This window comes from Melospiza georgiana, chromosome 1, assembly GCF_028018845.1.
Source record: "Melospiza georgiana isolate bMelGeo1 chromosome 1, bMelGeo1.pri, whole genome shotgun sequence".
NCBI classification, from domain to species: Eukaryota; Metazoa; Chordata; class Aves; order Passeriformes; family Passerellidae; genus Melospiza; species Melospiza georgiana.
The window spans coordinates 11,304,267-11,324,296 of record NC_080430.1 but is presented as its reverse complement, the minus strand read 5'-3'; the positions used below and the strand labels follow the sequence as shown (position 1 = coordinate 11,324,296).

The window sequence follows — 20,030 nt, the reverse complement described above, 5'->3', positions numbered from 1 at the left end:
GGTCCCAAGGAGACACTTCAGTCTCTGAGCATCCCTGGCAGGTGGATGCAGTTCCCTGAGATGTTTTGATGCACCAGGTGAATTTCTCCACACCCCAGTTACAAAGGGGTTCAAGTGTTGGGTTTCAGGTCTAACCATGTCCAAATCAATGTTAGAAACACCAGCAGAGGGGCTCCAGCTGTCACTGCACATCTCAGCAATGGGCAGGGAGCCTTGTACTGGCCTGAGCAAGGCTGCAGCCCCCTGCAACCCCGTGGGTTTGCCTGCAAACCCCTTCCTCAGTGTTTTCATCATCCCTTTTTCTCTTGCTCCAAGGGAGAGGCCATAGACAATTCACGTGCTGGGGTGATGCTGCAGCACGTGGAGGCTGTGGTGAGGCTGTGATGTGGGGACGCATTTCCCTGCACACCTCACTATGTCCTGAGCTCTCAGGAGCCTGGGAACCGGGGGGCTCTGCAGGGGGGTCACGCCCTGCCCTCTGCTTGTCCAGGGCTGGGAGAGCACAGCATTTCATTAAAGAAAGGCTGCCTGCTCTGGGATGCCTACCAGCTTGTCACTGGCATTTCTGTGATTGACAAACAGGCAAAAATATATTTGTTTAAGGATTATCTATATTGAAAACTGGACGCAGGATTTTGTCTTTGTAAACAGTGCAGTAATATCTGCTGTTTGAACAAAAGGAAGGGTATACTTCCCTTCCATTTAAAGCTACAAAAGCTCCCATATTTGAGTGAAAAGAGGAGAGATTCTGTTTTGTTTATCCTGCCTGCTGAAGATTTGGGGATTTTTAAATAAGATCTGTGACTAAGGGAGCAGTAGGTTGATTTTCACTTTATTGGAAGGGTTATTACAGAGCACATAGCATATGAGTTATTAGAGAGATGCGTGTCCTTGAAAACAGCCCTTAAAATCTTGTACAATTAGGAAAATTCAGAATGATCCAGCATATTTCGTCATAGCAAGAAAAGTCACTTTGATATATTGAGAAGCCAAAATGTAACACTGCATTGCATTGAATAATAATTGTATTTTGAAAAGCCACATTTGAAGAGAGCTCTTTGTTACAGATGGGAACACAGCTACTTTCATGGACCTAAATTAGGCTGCAGAGAAATAGCTCCTTCAAAATTAACACCCTTATTGATAGTTTCACTGTTGCTCAGATGGATCTTTCCCTACCATCTACCTGCAAATAATTTCGTAGATGTTCATATATCAAAGGATCAAGTCAGTACATTAGCCATGTGTGTTGGTCAAGGGATGAATAATGCACAGGATAAAAGACCTTCCCCCAAATATTTGTCAGTAAAATCTAATGTTTCTGCACAATACTGCACTGGCAGCCCTCCAAGGCACCCTTTTCATCCCCAGAGCAGCACCAGCATGAGGAACTGAAAATTTTCCCCAACATTAAAGTGTTTTTCCTGGGCTCTGAAGAACAGCAGCAGAGCAAGGGTCTGATTTTGGCCAGTTCAGAACCCCTCTTTTCTTGGGACTTGTGCTGAGTTAGTGGGATTCACATGCATGATCAGGACCACATTCCAGAGAGAAACAACTGCCTAAACACTCTGAGAAACCTGGGCTAGATTGGAAAGCAAAGCTCCTTCTTTGCTTCTTCCCATTGCTCTGACCAGATGCTGCCAAACCAGTGCTGAGGCAGAAGCAGCCACTGTACAGGTGGCAGTGCCATCACCCTCATCCCTTTTCACACCACCTGGGGGACACCAGCTCAAAAACACCCAGCAAGTGGTCCCCACCAAATATTGCCCTCTTGGTGCCTTTCCTGGCTTCTCAGTCCTTGATACTTTAGAATGCTGTCTGGTTCTGGGACAGTCTCTTTGTGCACCACATTCTACACATCAGGCAGGACTTGCTCTGGTGCTGGTATTCTCTGATAGGTTTCTTCTTCCTTATTTTTTTGTTGGTTGGTTTGTTTGTTTGTTTGTTTAAATCTGATTGCTCTGTCCAATTTGTCTTGGAGTCAAACTTATCCCCTGGGGTCAAAGCCCACCATGGCTGATACAGAAGCTTCATCACCCCTACACCTTCGTGTGCCTTCTTTTGGAGTGGGAAAACAGGGTTCTCTCAAGGGACAGCTATTGCATCCAGAAACCAGAAACTCTTACAGATTTCAGCAGATCTTATTCCCTTTCTGCCCTGATTCCCCAGGGTGCAAAAATGGAACTTCACCTTACTGGAGTACTGCAAGGAATAATTCATATTTATGGAATACTTTCAGTACATAGTGGGTGACCTGATTGTGCTTATATTGTGATTTCTAATAGTGTAATTCCATTGAAATTCAAATCCCTTTTTACATTAATATGTCCAGAATTAGGTAGAGAAATATCTCTAAAGAAAAGGCAGATTCCCTTGTGATGAATTTAAATTACCTTGTAATTTATGACCTGAGCACAATCCCTTATTTTGGTAAATAAAACTCAGATGATTTCTTGTGATGTGCATATTGTTGAAATCCCAATATTGTTGAACATATGTTGTTTTCAGTTTAGCTGCTTTTCTTCTCTCCTTCAATCAAATATGTAAGGCTTTTTTAAGGAAATCTTAAATGCTGAAAACAGCACTGATACCTTACAAGATTTCATCTGGACAAAAATATCTGTGTAAATTTTCTGCTTACCTTAGATGCTGGTTGAAGGCATAGTACTGTTAGCTGAATTCAGCTCTGTTTCTTAAGCTTGCATTATTAATTTTGCATCATGATAAGTTATTTATTCAAAGAGGCAGCTAGTTCTTTCCTTTAAAAGTGATGTGATTTGCAGAAATGACCACACTTTTTTTTCCCCAAATGAAGTTATGCAAATCTGATCGACTAAAGTAAATGTTTCATAAAGCCAATGACTGTTTAAATTGTGGGACTAAACTGTTTGTATATAAATATTACCTTTTATATTTCATTTGAGTTTTATGTAGATGAACATATTACTTTAATGGCCTGCATTTACAGAGGGAGACAGGGAGAGTCTGACTCTGAAATCCTCAGCAGCCAGATGGCTGCCTTTTCTTGCATGAGATTAAAAGATGTTTCTCATTCACAGCCCTGCTTCGGAGGCAAATTACTACAGCCAGCTAAATTGCTTGTGTTTTTGGAATAAAATTTAAAGAGAACTTTTAAAAGCAATTGGTGTCACAGGTTCCTAGAGCAGATTGCTCTCCAGGTACAGCATGCTGGTTTTAAACATTCAGTAATTAATGGAAAGTATTCCATGTTAATTGACTGCTTCAGGAAAGGGAAATATAATGACTCCTTATTAATCATGAAAAGAGACATACAGTACAGAGGCACTGCAATAATTGCACTAACGGTTGAGAAATGTTAATTAATGAAAAGAACAATGATGTAAGAAATTAGCACCATAATGCTTGCTGCTGATGGAAATTCTGCTTTAAACACATTATTTAGCGTGGCAGCCCCTGGATGATGCCTTATATAGCAGACACCTCATAGCCTTTCCTTCAGCAGCTACCGAGCTCCAAATATTGCCGGTGTTTTGGGTTTTAATGAGCCAAAATATACTCTCCAAACTCCATTTTCTAAGCATTTTCAGTTTGAACTCCTGAACTCAAGACTACTCAGACAGACTGACAGTGTTCAACTTATGTAAAAATATTATCCAAGTGTATGAGAGCCTGTTAGCATTTGTGTGGTGGGAAACAGCTTCTTAGATGAGCTGAGCTAAATAGGTTTGCCAAGACAATAACTGCATCATGACTTCTTTCCCCTTCTTAATTTTTCCACTCATTAACCAATTAGCTGTCCCCTGAAGAATTTAGAGGCTGTCATATTTGTGCCTAGCTTGATGCAAAAATTCATAAGCTATTAAAATGCAGAGCCGTTCTGGCAGCTACTCCACCAGCAGCAGCACAGAGGTCTCAGTCATCAACAGGCGGACGGTCCCAAGGTTCCCACCATCACTCTGCTGCACCTTTAAGGCAGCAACAGGGTGAGATGTATCTCTCTGAGCACTTCAGAGAAGGTCGAGCTATCAATTACAAATAAATTTCCTAAAAGCTCAAGTCTTCTCTTCTTTTTCCAATTCAGGACCAAGATTTAATTCTCATGGATGTCTTCATATCTTCATGGTCATTTGTGCAAAGAAATGTCAGCCTATGAGACATTCAAAGATTTTGGGGGAATTTTGGCCACCTAAGTCACCAGTTAGCTTGAATGTATGGCATGCAGATGGTACTTATGTATGACAAGCAGCAAATAAAGGTGGAATGACAAAAGCTCTCATTCTAGCTCTACCATTGCAAGTAAAACACTATAGATGCAGGAAAAAAAAATTCTGCTAGTGACAGGCTAAATGAACATCCATCAAACACAAAATGCTTTTCAAAAGAAAACCTTTTGATAAGAAACTTCTGTTTGCAGCAATACAAGATGGAAACACATCCCTTAAGTGAATAGCACTACAGTAATCTCAAATATTCCTGGAGAGGTAATCAGCCCATGGGTGTATAATAACCCAACAGTGCTTTCTGTGTCATAGGACAGGGACAGGAATAGTTTCATCCCTCATCCCTCTAACCCATGTGCTGGCATTTGCTGATTTTCCCAGGGCAGCTCCATTATGGCCATTCCTCCATCCATGTGTCTTATTGCTCCTGAATTTTTTTTCCAGGTGGAACATCCTTGGGCTGCAAGGCGCTCTGCTCAGCTCCTTCATTGAACCCCTGTACCTGCACAGCATCGTGGTGGGGAGCCTGTACCACACCGGGCACCTGTCCCGGGTGATGAGCCACAGGATAGAGGACGTTGGCCAGCTCCCGGCTTCCTACCGCCGCAACCAGCTGCTCCTCAGTGGTGAGCAAACACCTGCTGCAAGACACATAGTGCCCCCTCCCATCTCTAGTCATACTGCTGACCAACAGGAATGCTTTTTGTTTGCATTAACTCACACCCTTTTTCTTTTTCCCTGAAGAATTTGAATTTGTAGAATTAAGACACCAATGTTTAAATCCTCTTTCATTAGCAGGACACAAAAAAAGGATCATTAATGGATAAAAGCTGACTAGGAAAACAACCACTGTACATTGAACACTCAGAGTGGAAAAAAAAAAAAGAATGACTAAGTAAAGCACTTTTAAAAACCAGAAGGAAGCTTTCAGTAAATTTTAGGTTTAACTGTCTTCAGGTCCTCATGAGTCATGTGAATGCTAAGAGACACCAGTTCTGCCCTAGATTAGATCCTTATTTTAATCTTTGATAATTGTTCTTTGGGAAGATTCCCCAAGACATTAATATGATGTCAGTGTCACAGAGATGGGACGTCGGGACATTTTAGTGGAGTACCCCATCACCTTTCAAAGTCCTCTAGGTTCCTCAGTAAGGAGTACCTTATCTATTTCATGGGCTTTTTTTTTTCAATATGTCCTTGTGACGAAATTTGTTTGGCTGAACAAATTTTTTAACAAGGCAGAAGTGATAGTTTAGCCACTGGGGAAATTCTCAGGTTCTGTGTGGTTTAGTACATCTGGCAAGTGTAATGTGCATGTATGTGTTGTGAGGTGAACAGGTCAAAAGGCTTATCCTTTTCTGAACAGCTTATCTCCATTTTTTAACTCTTCAGTGCAACTGCACAAAGACTGCAATCAAGTGAGTAGGAAGCTGTGATCCACACTCTCTCTCCAATTTTTGTCCCCACCTGTCCCTCCTGGCCTGGTCCACCCTGAGCATGGCTCAGCCTCCCTTTCCTTCCCACACGAGATTGTGGTAGGGAGGAAAGAATTCACAGTTGGACAGGAGATATCTCCCCATTTCCCAAATCTGGCTGTTGTTTTGACAACACAGCCCCAGCTGCCAAAGCCACTGCATCTCCCACTGGGAAAGCAGATCTCATCCTGTGCCAGCCCTGACACACCCTAAGTGCACCCATAGATTAAAATCAAAGACACACAAAATTTCACTGTGTCTGCAGGATGTACATGGAAACCCACTTCAACTGTTGAAGGATTGAAAACACAAAAAGGGATTTTATAAGAGTTTTCACTACAGAACAGCTACTGCTTTGCTGGGCTGGTCTTGCAGAGTAAAGTCAATGGGTCATACTTGGCCAGTGTGTGTGTGTGTATGCATGTACAAGAGTCATTGCCAGAGATCTCAAGGGAATAAGAAACGCATCAGAGGAGGACTTGTGTCACTTTAAATATCTGCATGTTTCTGGGCTCTCTTCCTCCTTTCCAGATGTTTCTGTTTGGAAAAGCATTTCCTTTGCTCTTTGGTTGTGTTTGTCGGTTTTCCTCAGCCCAGGAGAAGCAGTGGGAGGAATCTGTCTCTCTCTCTCTTTCTCTCTGCATTGTTTTTGTCTCTAACACCATTATTTTTAATCTTCCCTCCCCCCACAAATCCCAGGGAGGCAATGCTGATTAAAACTTACATTGCTGAGGCTTATGCCACAATTCTTTCTCCTGGGAAACCCTGCCAGCAGATATCCAATGACTAAGGGATGGGCACCTAAGAAAAAGCTTCTCCAAATGCATTAGAGACCAGACCTACACAATCTCAGCCAGGCAACTCCACCAACACTCTTGTCTTGGATCTCAGACCAGCCCAGGACTGCAGGAGTCCTTAAATTATAAGGGTATCAATTATTTTGCCACTTGATCATAGGAGTACAAACATTCCAATGGAGAGGAGAGTCATGGTGTAATGAGATGTACTGAGATTAACTCCTTGGCTCCACTGAAAAATAATCAGTGAGGTTTTCTGCTCAGTTTTCTATCAGCCCCAGCCAGATGGAACTATACTCTTCCACAGAGATTACTCTTGGGTGTAATTTTTAGAAGAAATGCCTTTTTTATATCCTGTCCTCTTAAGAGTGAGGCTGTTTTAAAGGGTACCCTGATGGGTTATGAGGTTTTGCTGAGGGAGAGAGGAGAAAGAGGACAGATTTCAGTTCACATCACACAGTACTCAAATTCCTATTATTTGTGCAAAGACTTTTCTTTTTCTTTCAAATCTGACTGTCTTCTGTTGTACTCTTTGCTATGTGGGTTTTAAGAAGGATGTTTTACATAGAGGAGAGAAAGTAGCCTAGATTATTCAAGTGTTACTATCTAAATAAATCAAAACAATTATTTCTCAAAAGAAATATACAGAAGAATTTTTTTTTATTATAAAAATATCAACAATCAGAGAACATATCCATGCTCTGTATTTGTCTGTTATGACTCTCATAGTTTTTTTTTAAACTTCTTCTTTTGCATTCAGAAAAGGATGTGAAAATATCTTCTATTTACCTAAATACATCTGCTTACATATGATAGCTGGGAAGAGAAAGCATGAAAGCCAAAGGAGCCCATAGGGGTTTCCAGGCACTGGGACCGGCCTGGGCTGCTCTGCCAGCCCCCATCTGATGGGCACCACAACCTGATCTCCCCTGTGAGCAGCCTTTCCTTCTCTTCCTCTAGTCAGGGATTTCACAACATTTTCATTTATTTACTGTCCTGTGGCAACTTTGCATGGCAGGGTGTTTGCTATCATGCTTTTTGGCACTCCAATCCTCTGAGCTTTTGGGTGCTATCTTGACAGAGAGTGGTGCATAGTGTCAAACAGCTGTTTTTGATCTGTTTGCATCTTGTTCTGCGTAGAGACGCTCGAGCAGCGCTGCAGAGCTATCTGATTTTCAAGCTCTCAGTTTAAATCCTGTTGCCTAGGTGAACTGGAGTTTTAGATGCAGACTGATCTGTTATCTCTGGGGGGGAAAAATTGAAAGAGGTATTAATACGACATGAATGTGTTTACAAATCCTGGGTGAGGTTATGACTGAGCCGTAATTCTCTTCTACACATGGTAGCGAGTTCAGTCCCAGTGACTGAGATGGTTCCTGCATTTCCAGCTTTGCCATCGATACAAAGTGAGTTTGCCATATATTTTTTTCCTTTCAAAGGCCACCTTTCTCTCTCTGCGTGTGCTAAGTTCCATTTTGCTCTAGAAGCTCCCTCCCAGGACAGAAGGGACAGGGGAGAGAGGGAGCATGTCCCTCATTGCTTCTCATGATGCTGAGAGGCTCCAGGCAGGATGCAGCAACTGCCTGCAGAGGCAGCGTCCTGGCCAGACAGACATGCACAGCCCTCCACTTCTCCTGACGTGTCTTTCAGGAGCTTTCCAAGCTCAGCACATTCAGTGGTGGGTGCAGCATTCCCACCAGCTCCCATCTCCTCCCATTCTGCCTCAGACCAGCAGATGCTTGTGGCATGCATCTGTTTTGAAAATGAGATCCTGGGCAAGAAGGGCACTTTGGAAAGGAGGGGTTTTGATCTCTTTTCTTTAATATCCTTCCCTCTGAACAGCCCATATCAGTACTTCTCACTCTTTTCAACAGTTCTTTAAAACCCTCTCAGCAGAAAATGCAAGGGAGCTCTCTCTGCTGCCCTCCACCCAGCAGCAATGGAAGCAGTGCAAACCTTGAGCTGTTGCTGGAGCTGCTGCAGGCAGGAGCTGCCATTTGGAATCACAGCTCCAGTCCTGGCACTGGCCTCTGCTGGGCTGGCTGTGCCAGGCAGCTCCTGCCCCCAGCACAGTCCCCACCTGCTGCTCACCATGGTGGCTTTTGTGGTCCAGGTCTGCAGGCTAGTGGCCCACACAGCAAATCGGCAGAGAGGGACAAAACAACTGGATCCAGACACATTATCCAAGGTCCATGTTTTCAAAAATATTCAAAGTGCTTCAGGTCACTCTAAGTTTTCCAGCTTCGGAAGCTCCCACTGTTGATTCTTTGCTGCAAAAGCACTAATGAGCAGGGCAAGGCAGAGCTCACTTGTTTGCATTTGTACTGTGCTGCAAAATAAACCAGCCACTTTCTTTATTCCTCTTATTTTCTTGCAAAGATTAATCCTTCCCTGGTTTCAAGTACAAGAAATGAAAAAGCAACAGGACTCACGAAAAGGCTGAGGTGGACTAAATAGTTAAAAAGAGACAAAAATTTACCTGATTAAAAATAGCTCGTGTACACACCCATACCTGACCTTGTAGCCATGGTCTGCATTCAGAGCCAAGGAGATCTCAGCCATGGAGGCATTGGCTCAGTATTGAGCTCAGATGTCCAAAACTGGCCACACGAATGACACTAAGGTCATGCAGTCATCCCAGGTGACTGTAAACATCATTAATGCAGCTGTCTAAAATTACATATGAAGCATTCCACTTAAAGATGTCCTAAATATCACCATTAGGACACAACCAAGCTGTTGAAGAAATTGGTGCTCCAGTACAGGGCTGGAATCTGGCAGGCAGACACAAAGTGGGGACCAAGAATGTTCTGTGCAGGTCTGTGATGTCTACAAGGTCATTATTAACTTGGATTTAATAATATCTCTCTCTCTCTGTGATGATGAAGTGTATTGTTTTGCATTTTCTTATCCCCTGAGGTCTAGACATCCCTGTTGTCATTATATTGCAAGAGTTCTGTTGTCATTATACTGCAACGGTTCCACATTGCTAGAGTTTTGTACCTCCTTGATGTTTCTCATAGGCAGCTCCTCCAGGCACTGACTCTTCCTTGTCCCCATAGCAGCCAACTGACTCCAGTTCCCTCAACCAACCCATCCACTCTTTTATAACACTCTTCTTATTGGCTACAGCTGCAGCCTGTTAACATCAGGCCTGCTCCTAAGCCTTAGTAATTGGCTCAGCTGCAACTCTTTAGGGGCTAAAATTACATTCTGTGTTCTATCTCCCTACACATCTCCTCACAGCAAAGGCCCCAGGACTTAATAGCAGATAAATATGCAGGACTGTGGGAAGCTCACCTGAAAGAAATGGCCAAAAGATGGCCAAAGCACTGTACTGCTTAGTTCCTTGTAAAACCTGTTATCCCATTAAAGCCTTTGGGAAAGATTTCACTCAGTAAACATCACACTGCTGTCAACAGCTCACACTCCAATCCAAAGGCATTCCTTAGGCTAGTTGGGGAAAATCTATAGGAATTACCAAGCTATGTCTGTCCAAGGCACTTGGTCTGGTAACGTTTAACCGATAGTGACAAGAGCACATGCAGTGCACGACGCCAGCGAGTCACTGGGGGTGTCTCCTGTGCCACCACAACCCAGGAGCAGCTTCGAGTGAGCACTGGGGCCTCTCTTGGGCACTCTGAGCACTCACTCTCCCGAGCACTGGAGTCACTGTGTCCCTCTCCTGCAGGGGTGAGCCACGCGGGCGCTCGGCAGCCCGGGAAGTCGCCGGGGTTCAGCGTGAACTGGGTCCTGGGGAGCGCGGAGCTGGAGGTGATCAACGCCACCACGGGCAAGCGCAGCTGCGGCGGCCCCTCGCGCCTCTGCAAACACATGTTCTTCACTCGCTGGGCCAAGCTGCATGGCAAGGTGGGTCTGGGGCACTGGGAGCCCTGTCACCAGCTGCCCTGCAGCACATGGATGGGGAGAGATGAAGGCAAGGAAAGAACTGTTTTATTACATGCCAAAACCTCTTTCCGGTTGGGAAACGAGTGGAAACAAACAAGGCAGAGTGATGGTGGGGAAGGAAGTTGGAGACAATTCCATCAACACAGTCAATAGGGAAGGCAAAGGAGGTGGGCAGGTTTGAGCACAAGCCCAAAGTGATTGTTCTGCTCTGCAGGACACCCCAGGGGAAGGAGGCTGGTGGCACTCACCAAATTGCAGGCAGTGGCAGGGTCTGTCCTAGCAGCAACCCTGAGCCTTGTGGGGAGCAGAAGAGACCAGCTGGTCTCTGTGCCCAGTACTTGGTCACAGTGTGGTGACACAGGTCCCAGCCTGTTTCCTGCACAGCAGGTAGGAAGAGAGGCAAGAAGCACTCCTGCCACTCCCAGAACAGAGGGATCCTCACAGGAACAAAACTGGGGCCACGGCGGGAGTTATGGCTGGGAGAGCTGAATTGCTTCTGGCTCACACCAGGGCTGAGGTTGCAGTGAGCAGGAGAGAGGAACTTGTGGCTGAGCAGGGCACTTTGCCCTTGACAAACCAAGGATTTGATAAAGTCATCACTCTCTACCCCTAGGGAACAAAGGGAACAAGGAGGCAGCCAGAGAGAAGCCACTGCTGCCAGGCCAGCTTGAGGCCCACTGACATCCAGGCTGGCAGTGTCACCCTGCCTTGCTGACTGGGCCAGTACATCTCCAGCCAGTACAGCCCCATGGAGTGCTGGCACACAGACAGGAGCAGCTCATTGCAGGCTGCATGGTCACCTTCTCCTTAATCTGCCTCTCAGCATCTCTCCTGTATAGAGACAAGGACAAGAGCTGTTTGCTCATCAGGCTTGCCTTGAGGGTGCCTTTCCCTACAGGTTTGGCATGGTAGAGACTTGGGCAGGTCAGAGGAGTTTGTTTAGTCCTTCTGCAGAGCAAAGGGTGCTTCCTCCTGCCTGTCCTTCCAGGGGCACTGCACATGTGATATTGCTGTGGGTAGCTCCAGTGTTCCAACAGAGCACTCAGTTTCCCACACCAGCACAAACCCTGATGCCTGATTTCTGCCCTGTCCTGGACAGCTTTCAGAGCATTCCCAGCAATAACAGACTCCAGAGGGGAAATGGGAGAGTGTGGAAGATAACCCTTCTTTTTCTGTGTCTGGGCATTACTTGGAAGCACTGACCTGCTCTCCACTTCCCAAGCTAAACTTTCTTTAAAGGAGTATGTGCTTTAAAGATCTCCAGAAAGGATTTCTTTCAGTTTTGTCTGTAAAAACCACCTTAATTGAGAAGTAGCATTCTGCCTTTGTAGAACACACCAAGACCAACACTTGCTACTGCCTATGCCACTCCAAGGCAAAGCTGTTCACCCCTCTCCTGCTCACAATGGCTCAAAACTGTGTCACCAGCATTTATTGCTTCCCTGGCTTTCTGGTTGTTAAACCAAAAGCAAACACACAAAGCACAGTGATTGCTTATGAAATGTAGACAGGAAGATTATACAGCTACTGAAGCCTCCTGTTTCTTTTGGCTCACAGGTTGGGTTTTCTATTTTTTTTTCCCTTCCCTGATTTTTGTTCTGCAGCTGAGCACACGAGTACCAAGCCATGGAGAGATGCCATCGGTGTACAGCGAGGCCAAGCTGGTGGCTCAGACATACCAGTCTGTTAAGCAGCAGCTGTTTAAAGCATTTCAGAAAGCTGGCCTGGGCACCTGGGTGAAGAAACCCCCAGAGCAAGATCAGTTCCTACTGACTGTGTGAATCACTCCACACCTTTTCTACACGACTGGATCAAACCAACTGGAGAGAAGGCGAGGCAGGACGAATGAGAGAATTGAAGCAGTTTGAGATTTAATAGCAACCTCCATGGGAATATTTGCTTTTAATCCTGTATTGGAAATACATAAGTAGAAATGTGTCTGATGCACTGAACTCAACTTTAGAAAACTGCTTTTTCATGATCCCTTCCCAAGAATGTACCTGCCCAAATTATAATGCCACCCCCACCAAGATTCTGCTTTTTATTGTTTATTGCTGTTGGTTATTACTGATTTGAGGTGTTAGTGGGCCACCTGTCTGATCCAAAAGAGACCTTTGTTTTCCCTCACACAATCAGTGCAAAAGTCATCACTGAATAATGGAAAATAGTGAGCAGAGATGGAAGTACCCCAGGCACACAGCATGACAGCAGGTCTCAGAGCATCCATAATCATCCATAAAAATAAGGTTCCTAACCTCTATGCAAAAATCATCCTGTAAAATGCCTAAATCTGTGACAAAAAATTTGGACCTCAAAGAAATGCAGCATTTTGAAACTGATTTTTCCACTGCTGGCTCTGAGCACAAAGCCAGGCATCAGGATGCCCTTGGTTTTTACACTTATTCTGTCTGACACCTTGGACAAACCACTTCACAACAAATCCTCAACTCCAGTCACAATTTGCATGCTGCAAATTTTACTTGTCTCCCAGTTAATCTCAGATGCCTTTCAGAGACCAGCCAGGGTGCAGATCCTTGTCAGGGGGCAATCACCCCTGTGCTGCCTGCAGGGGTGCCCAGCTCTGCAGGGGCTGCCAGGGAGGCGCAGTGTGTCCATGCTCCTGGCTCTGGATCCTCAGGAAGCTGCCTAAAGTCAGGCAGGATGCAGCAGGACCCAGAACTTCAGATGTCCAATCTTCTGATGACCCAGAGCTCTGAATTAAGTGGGTGTGAGCTCAGGATGCTCCATATATCTGAGCAATCACCAGGTTGGGTAGCCACAAGTAAGACATCCCCAAACAAGAGAGCACATTTACTGCTTGGCTCTTCCCTGCCTCAGTTTCTCCACCTGTTAAAAGGGGATAACAATAAATGCTTCACATTTAAGAAACCTGGCAGGATCAAAATGCTCTGGTCATATGCAACAGTTTAAGAAAGATTTTGTCACTCTTGCAGTGAGTTTTACCTCTCCACAAAGTCCAATTTACATAAGCACAGCAGAGGCAACCACAGGTTTGGGTAAGGTCTTTGCATGAGCTTTCAGATTCTAGCTCTGTGTAAATGCCAAGTGTTATTATTACTACTCATGCTCATCTGCAGCCTGAAAAGCAGATGGGGTTTTTCACTTAGGAGAAAAATATAACCCAACATTTAAATATTTTCTTCATAACTGGGCTGGGTCTGATACAATCTCATCTTTGAACCATCCCAAACCTCATCAGAATGCAGAAGATACAGTCGTGGGAGAACTGAGCTTTGATAGCCCCACTGCAAAACCAACCTTCAGATGCCCTTCACATTTCTGTAAGTTCCTGGGTTTTTAGATGACAGGATTTGCGGGTATATAACTACTGTTTTCTTTTTATTCCTGTGATTGTCTTTAAATCTGTATATAACATGCTGCTACTGATTTGTGATAATTGTCTTGGTATTTTCTCAGAACTGTCAAGCTGAGTTACTTTTCAAACAACACAAGGCTCATATTTTTCCATGTAATTTCCTTTACACGGGAAACTGTTCCTATCAATAAAGATAGATGCTCTTTGTATGGGGTTTATCATGTTTGGAGAGCCATATACAGTAAATACATTGTTTATTGATGCCCACAATAGAATAGCTACAGTATTTTGATGAGATTTTATTTTTAGATTATAAACTACAAGATGTATCTATAGTGTCTTGTATAAAAACAATTGTGATAAACTAGAATTTTTAAATTAGGTAAAACAAAGCTCTCCCCTTCCGGAACCTTTTCAACAAAATAATACATTCCATATTAACTACCAAAAATATTTTAAAAAATATCCTTAGAGTAGAAATAGCTTAAAAAAAAAAAAAAAGGCAACCAAAAACTGAGTCTTTTCAATAATGGCAACACTTTGTGGTAACCACTTTGTCAATACTTTGACCACTTTGACAGCTCTTCTGATTAACATTTGAATGCTTTTGGCACCTTGTGGAGTTTCCAGGTACCTGCACATGGTCCTGTCCTCTAACAGCTGTTGCTGCAGACCTGCAGTGTGATTTGGGCAGCAGATGTGCCCAAAGGAGGAGCAGCAGGCAGGGGCCAGCCCAGGGCTGGAGGTGTGGGAGAGGCTGCAGGGGACAGTGGCAGTGGTGGCCCCCAGTCTCTGGCTGCTCCCACTGAGGAAGAGAAACCACAGGGCAGCCAGAGAGGAAGAGATTTCTGATGCAGAGATGCACAGGGCAGGGGCGAGCATGTCCTCTGCTTTTCCTCTCTGAGTCAGTCCTTGTCTAGCACACATGAGACCTCGATGGCTCTTCCTTAGAGCTCCCTGCCCTCACCCATCCTCCTCCAGCCATGGCATGATTTCAACCCAACTAATGCATTGTGATTCCACCAGGCTGGTGCTGCAGCTACTGTGACAACAAAGCACCAGGCCTGGTTATTTTTAAGGACATAGAAAAAAAGTGTGGCAGGATGAAATGATCCTTTGTTGCAGGAAATACATAAATGCAACTCTGGATTCAGCTGCCAAAATGAGTTTAGTAGTGGGGACCAAACTGAGTCCCCCCTGCAAGTGGGCATCAGCTGATCTCAATGGAGTTGCACCTGCTGGCACTAGGGTTGGGTATGACCTTAAATATCTACTTCTTCTCATTATGTGCAACAACAGTGTGATGGGACCCCATCCCAGAAGCACACATGACCTACATACAGCATTTCCTAAAGCAAAGGAAAGATTGCTCAGTAGTAATTCTTTAGTGAAGATTCTGTACATAACATGCATGAGTGAATGGCAATACTGTACTAATGGATGTACATTTGTAATATTTGTAAAAAAAAAGAAACAAAAAAGATGACAAAAGAAAATAAATCTGAATTTACATATGTGAATTTGCTGCTAAGTTCTGTAAATTGCACTTCAGTGATACCTGATAAGTGAATGTTTCTGTTAAGTGAATAAAATGCCAAGTAAAATTGTTCTTTCACTGTTTATTGACCATTTTTCACTATGACTTAGCAAGCAATTGGAATGTGCTCCAGAATGCTAGTATGTATTTTCACACACACCTACTGTAGATCTACAGACATCTTCTTGTTCAGTTTGATGTCATGCATTGTGGGAACCACACATTTGTGTTGAGAGAGAGATGTGCCTGTTCTTGTGGGTGAAGCCATAAAAGGACACAGTATTTTCCTGGAAGAGTGAACTGGATACATCTCTAATTTGATCCTTCCAGGTTACTCTCAAAGATCTTTCTCAATAAAATTTAATACATTTTTGCAAACCCACATTGCATGGGACTTGCTACACAAAGTTGCTTAAGAAAACTGAAGTGATGAACAAAAGGTCGCAACATCTCTGCAGATTTCTGCTTCATTGATGGAGAGGCTTTGTTCTTGCTTTGAACAATCAGTATTCAGCCACAGCAGACTAAACTCTCACTGAGCCCAAACAACACCATCACCACAAATGTTTAACATCAAGGTGATTTCCCTTTGCCAGTCCCTATAGAGATCAGTGGTGTTACCAAAATATACAAAGGTTTTCAGCAACCACTGTGAAAATATGAATACATCAACAGCAAAAATTTTAATTTTCAAGAAAGAGATTTCCCTGTCCATCTCCCTGTGAAGATGTGGTTCCAAGATGAAATTGAGCCTGACAGCTCACAGGGAGCCCCACCAGCCCAGTGGCCCCACAGGTCTTTGCTTGCTCATGTTGAAGAGGTCAGCGCCAGACCCACACGGACCACCCCATGCAGGTGCTATGCACAGCTTTATTTTCAAACTAAGACTGCTGCAGTTGCATTTTCTCAGTTTGGACTAGGTATTGGGCAGGATAAAGAGAAGCAGGGAGAAGAAGGCATTGGAAAGGTGAAGTTGCTTGTGTGGAAACAAAGTCACTGTGAGCTGACCCAGCTCCATCACAGCCATGGTGGAATTTTGCCTTGAGCTTGACCATGGCACAGACCATGAAACAAATAGCCATTAGGGCAAACTGTAGGGATGGATTCCATGTTTAATCTCTTTAAGTTTAAAGGTAAATACCTGAACTTCATTTAAAAGTTTACAGTATACACTTCAGCATCAAGAGGCACAGTTATTTCTTTTTCAACTGTATACTGGAAAAACAACAGAATAAAACATGAGCAACCTGATATATTGACTAATAGAGGGCTTCACAGAAGTGCCTCCTTCTGAAATAAAATAAATAAGTCCTTCTGCTGCAGTTAGACCTTAATAGCCATGTTCTTGTGTTGAAGAATGAAGTGGCTACCTAAGAGCTTTTAAAGCTTTTTTATTCATTACCATTGTGCCCATTGCCCAGCCCTGAGACCTGATTAGTTTGACTGGTTTCAGCTTGATCATGTGGATAGCTGGAAATCTGAGACTGAGATTTTTTAAAGGATAGTGACAGTCTGCTTGGAGAAAAAAAAAAAAAAAAGAAACTCAAAGACATACAAGCAAATACAGACATATAGACACATGGCTTCTTACTACTCCAAGGCCTCCTGAATAAATGGCATGGCTTGGAAAAGGAGGATTAATAATTATTGCCTTTTCAGCAATGAAATAGTTCTGCTCAAATGCTTTATTCAACCTGGCTTTCCTGGTAATTAAATCCTCTATTAGAGAAATTTATGTTCTATTTTATCAACTTCCTTTGCAATACAGAATTACTTCCACCAGACCATTAAAGCCTTGTTCTGCCACAGAAATGGAAAGGTCCTGTTCATTCTCCTCCAGCCCTGAACAGGTGCCTTTACAGCCTTTAATGCCATTAAATGATCCAAGCCAAGAGGAGACAGCTCCTTCCTTTGCACACAGTGTTACCAGCAAAATACGTCCCACAAAGAGAAATAAGGATGAGAAGAATGGCACATGCTGTCAGGTTTGACTGTTGTTTTGACTGGCTGGTGCCTTCCATCCCCTACAACCTAAAGCCAAGCTCAGCTGTTGGCACAGGCTGTGTCTGACACACCCTGAAGGAAGAGCTGGAGGTGCAGTTCCCTTCCTCCCCAGCATCACCAGCCCAACTACACCCAGCCCTCCCTTCCTTGGCACACTGTTTGCTGCTTATTGCTTTTATTTCACTTTATTTTAACAAGTAAATTCAGGGGGTTTTACTCACTCAGGAGTGCTAACTCTTAGATCTATAAGACAACACATTTCTACTGTGGGTTCTAAAGTGAATTTTTTTTTTTCTAAAGCTAATGTCTTGTTCATGTCCTGTCTCAGTGGTAAGGTGAAGTATTTTCAGGAATAACAACAGCATCCCTTTGAAACCACAGGCTCCTAAAATCCTGACCATGACATAGAACAGTGAGACTTGCTCCTAAATCTTAGGTTTCAGTGGGAGATTATCAACTGATAAACCCCTCAGGCTGCTGGCAAAAGGGACAGGCAAGAATTGTAATCCCCAGAAAATTAGCCAGTTGTGTGCAGAGGATGTGTCTCATGTTTATATCATTTCACAATATACAGAAAAAGCTAAATTATTTGTGATTACAATTTAATAACCTTTTGGCATGAGAGAGAACTAAAAAGCCTTGATAACATATCTGGTTTGGGGATGCTCACCTGGGAGCAGAGCAGATTTAGGTTCTTGTCTAGATTTTACCCTCAGAAGTGAGAAAGAGATAAACAAGTTAAGATCCCCAGAGGAGGGAGCACTTTCCCTCCAGGCAATGAGTTCACAGCAGAGGAAAAAACCCCCTTTGTTCCAGGATCCTTTTCACCTTAACCACTTTATCCACCCAGAGGATAGGTGTTCAGCTTGAATCCATTTCCTAAATTCCCTGCACAGAGAATAGTGTCTCCATGAGGTGATTTGTGCCACTTAAAACTGTGTCAAAGAGATGTGGAGAACTTTCTTTCTCAAGGGTCTGCCCTCTCCCCACTGATGGAAGGGAATCCAGGCTCCTGCACTGAGAGGTCTCTGCATGGCCAGGTGGCTCCAAAGTGTCTGCAGGCCACAGAACATTGTGTTTCTCCATTGTAGAAACCTGGGGCTATTCCTTGTCACAGAAAGATGTCTTTTGAGTATCAATACTACCAGGCTTTGGGAAAAGGATACAGTATGTATATTTTTTTTGTTTTGGTTTTTTTTGGGTTTTTTTGTATTTGCAGGGACCCCCCCCATGGCAGGGAGAAATGATGCATCCAACTCCATGTTCTCAGTAGGCTAATTTATTACTTTATGAGACTATATTATATTAAAGAATACAATACTAAACTCTACTAAAGAATACAGAAAAGATATTTACTGAATGCTAAAAAGATAATAATGAAAACTCCTGACTCTTTCCAGAGTCCTGACATGGCCTGGCCCCAATTGGCTAGAGAGTAAAAACAACTCACACCAGAATCCAATGAAACAATCACCTGTGGGTAAACAATCTCCAAACACATTCCAGATGAGCACAATACAGGAGAAGAAAATGAGATAAGAATTGTTTTCCTTTTCTCTGAGGCTCCTCAGCTTCCCAGGAGAAAAATCCCAGGTGAAGGGATCTTTTTCAGAGAATGTGAATGCCACATACACACACACACATATATATATATACACACAAATATATGTATATGCAACAGACTGACCTATTTTTAGTATTAATGTGAACATTTTCAAATTCTGGAAAAAAGCTGTTCCAACCATAAGTTTTAGTGCCTGACTAAATTAACATATACTGCACCTATTTGGAGGTTTGGTGAAGGAGTTTATTCTTAACATAACTTCGCTGCCATTGAAAACATGACAGGGTCCTTACTGGCCACAAGAGGTAAGTAAATAACAAATTCATGTTTCAGCCTGAGAACTAAGAGTATTAAGGCCATGTGAATTTTTTTTGTGCCAAATCTTCGTTCCTAGCCCTGACACTTCCGTACACACTGGAAAACCAAAACCATACATCACTGCCATCTGAGCCTTTGCAGTAGTTTCCTTGTGGTGGCATTTCCCAGATAGATTTTTTTCATCTGACCCAGTACCTCTTTGACCCTCTAACAAGGGAAAATACACTTGAAGAACCTTTCTCATTATTTAGAACATTTGCTGTACAAGTTCAGCTCTGTTTTCTGTGTGCAGCTTTCCTAAAATATTCTTTTATCTTCTTTTGCAGTTACTTAAGGGGTGAGGCAGAGATCAGAAGTAGCTAAATTGTACATCTATTTGTCTCATCACCTGCTGGTCTCTCTTGAAGAACTGTGGCAAAAGTGGAGACGGAATCATTCTGAAAATAACCCTTTCTCACTCAAGGAGAGATGTGGAGATAACTCTATCCCAAAAATATCAGTGAAATGCAAAAAAAACCTATTTTGGCTCACTACACTATGGGATTGATCATCTGCCAGCTAAATGCAAAGGATTTCAAAGGACTTAGAGGGCTGCAACTGAGCAGTATTCAGTTTATGAAGGGACTTGGGGGTTAAGGTCACAGGATAAAGGTACATGAAAATATTTCATCACTCCCTCTCTTGTGATTTCACAGAGCAGCTCAATGATTTGCACCACTGGGCACCGAATCAGCCTGAGAGTGTCCCCAGACAAGGCTGCCCTGAAGATTACCCTGTGAAATGACATTAAACTGCTGAAGCATTTTAGTGGTTATGGGATTGGCCAGGGAGTGCCATATTATAGTCCTGCTGCTAATTTCTCCCCTCCTTTGTCGTTCTTCCCACAA

The 20,030-nt window shown here is 43.5% G+C and overlaps 1 protein-coding gene across 1 annotated transcript in view; it reads left to right on the top strand.

Annotated features, from left to right (window-relative positions):
* Positions 1 to 15,328, top strand: part of ADARB2 (adenosine deaminase RNA specific B2 (inactive)) — a 313,572-nt gene extending 298,244 nt beyond the window's left edge. The window contains exons 8-10 of the mRNA XM_058026052.1: positions 4,647 to 4,828; positions 10,166 to 10,344; positions 11,988 to 15,328. Of these exons, the coding sequence (XP_057882035.1) occupies positions 4,647 to 4,828; positions 10,166 to 10,344; positions 11,988 to 12,164 (538 nt within the window). The 3' untranslated portion in view covers positions 12,165 to 15,328. The remainder of the gene's footprint in view (positions 1 to 4,646; positions 4,829 to 10,165; positions 10,345 to 11,987) is intronic.
* The last annotated feature ends 4,702 nt before the right edge of the window (positions 15,329 to 20,030 follow it).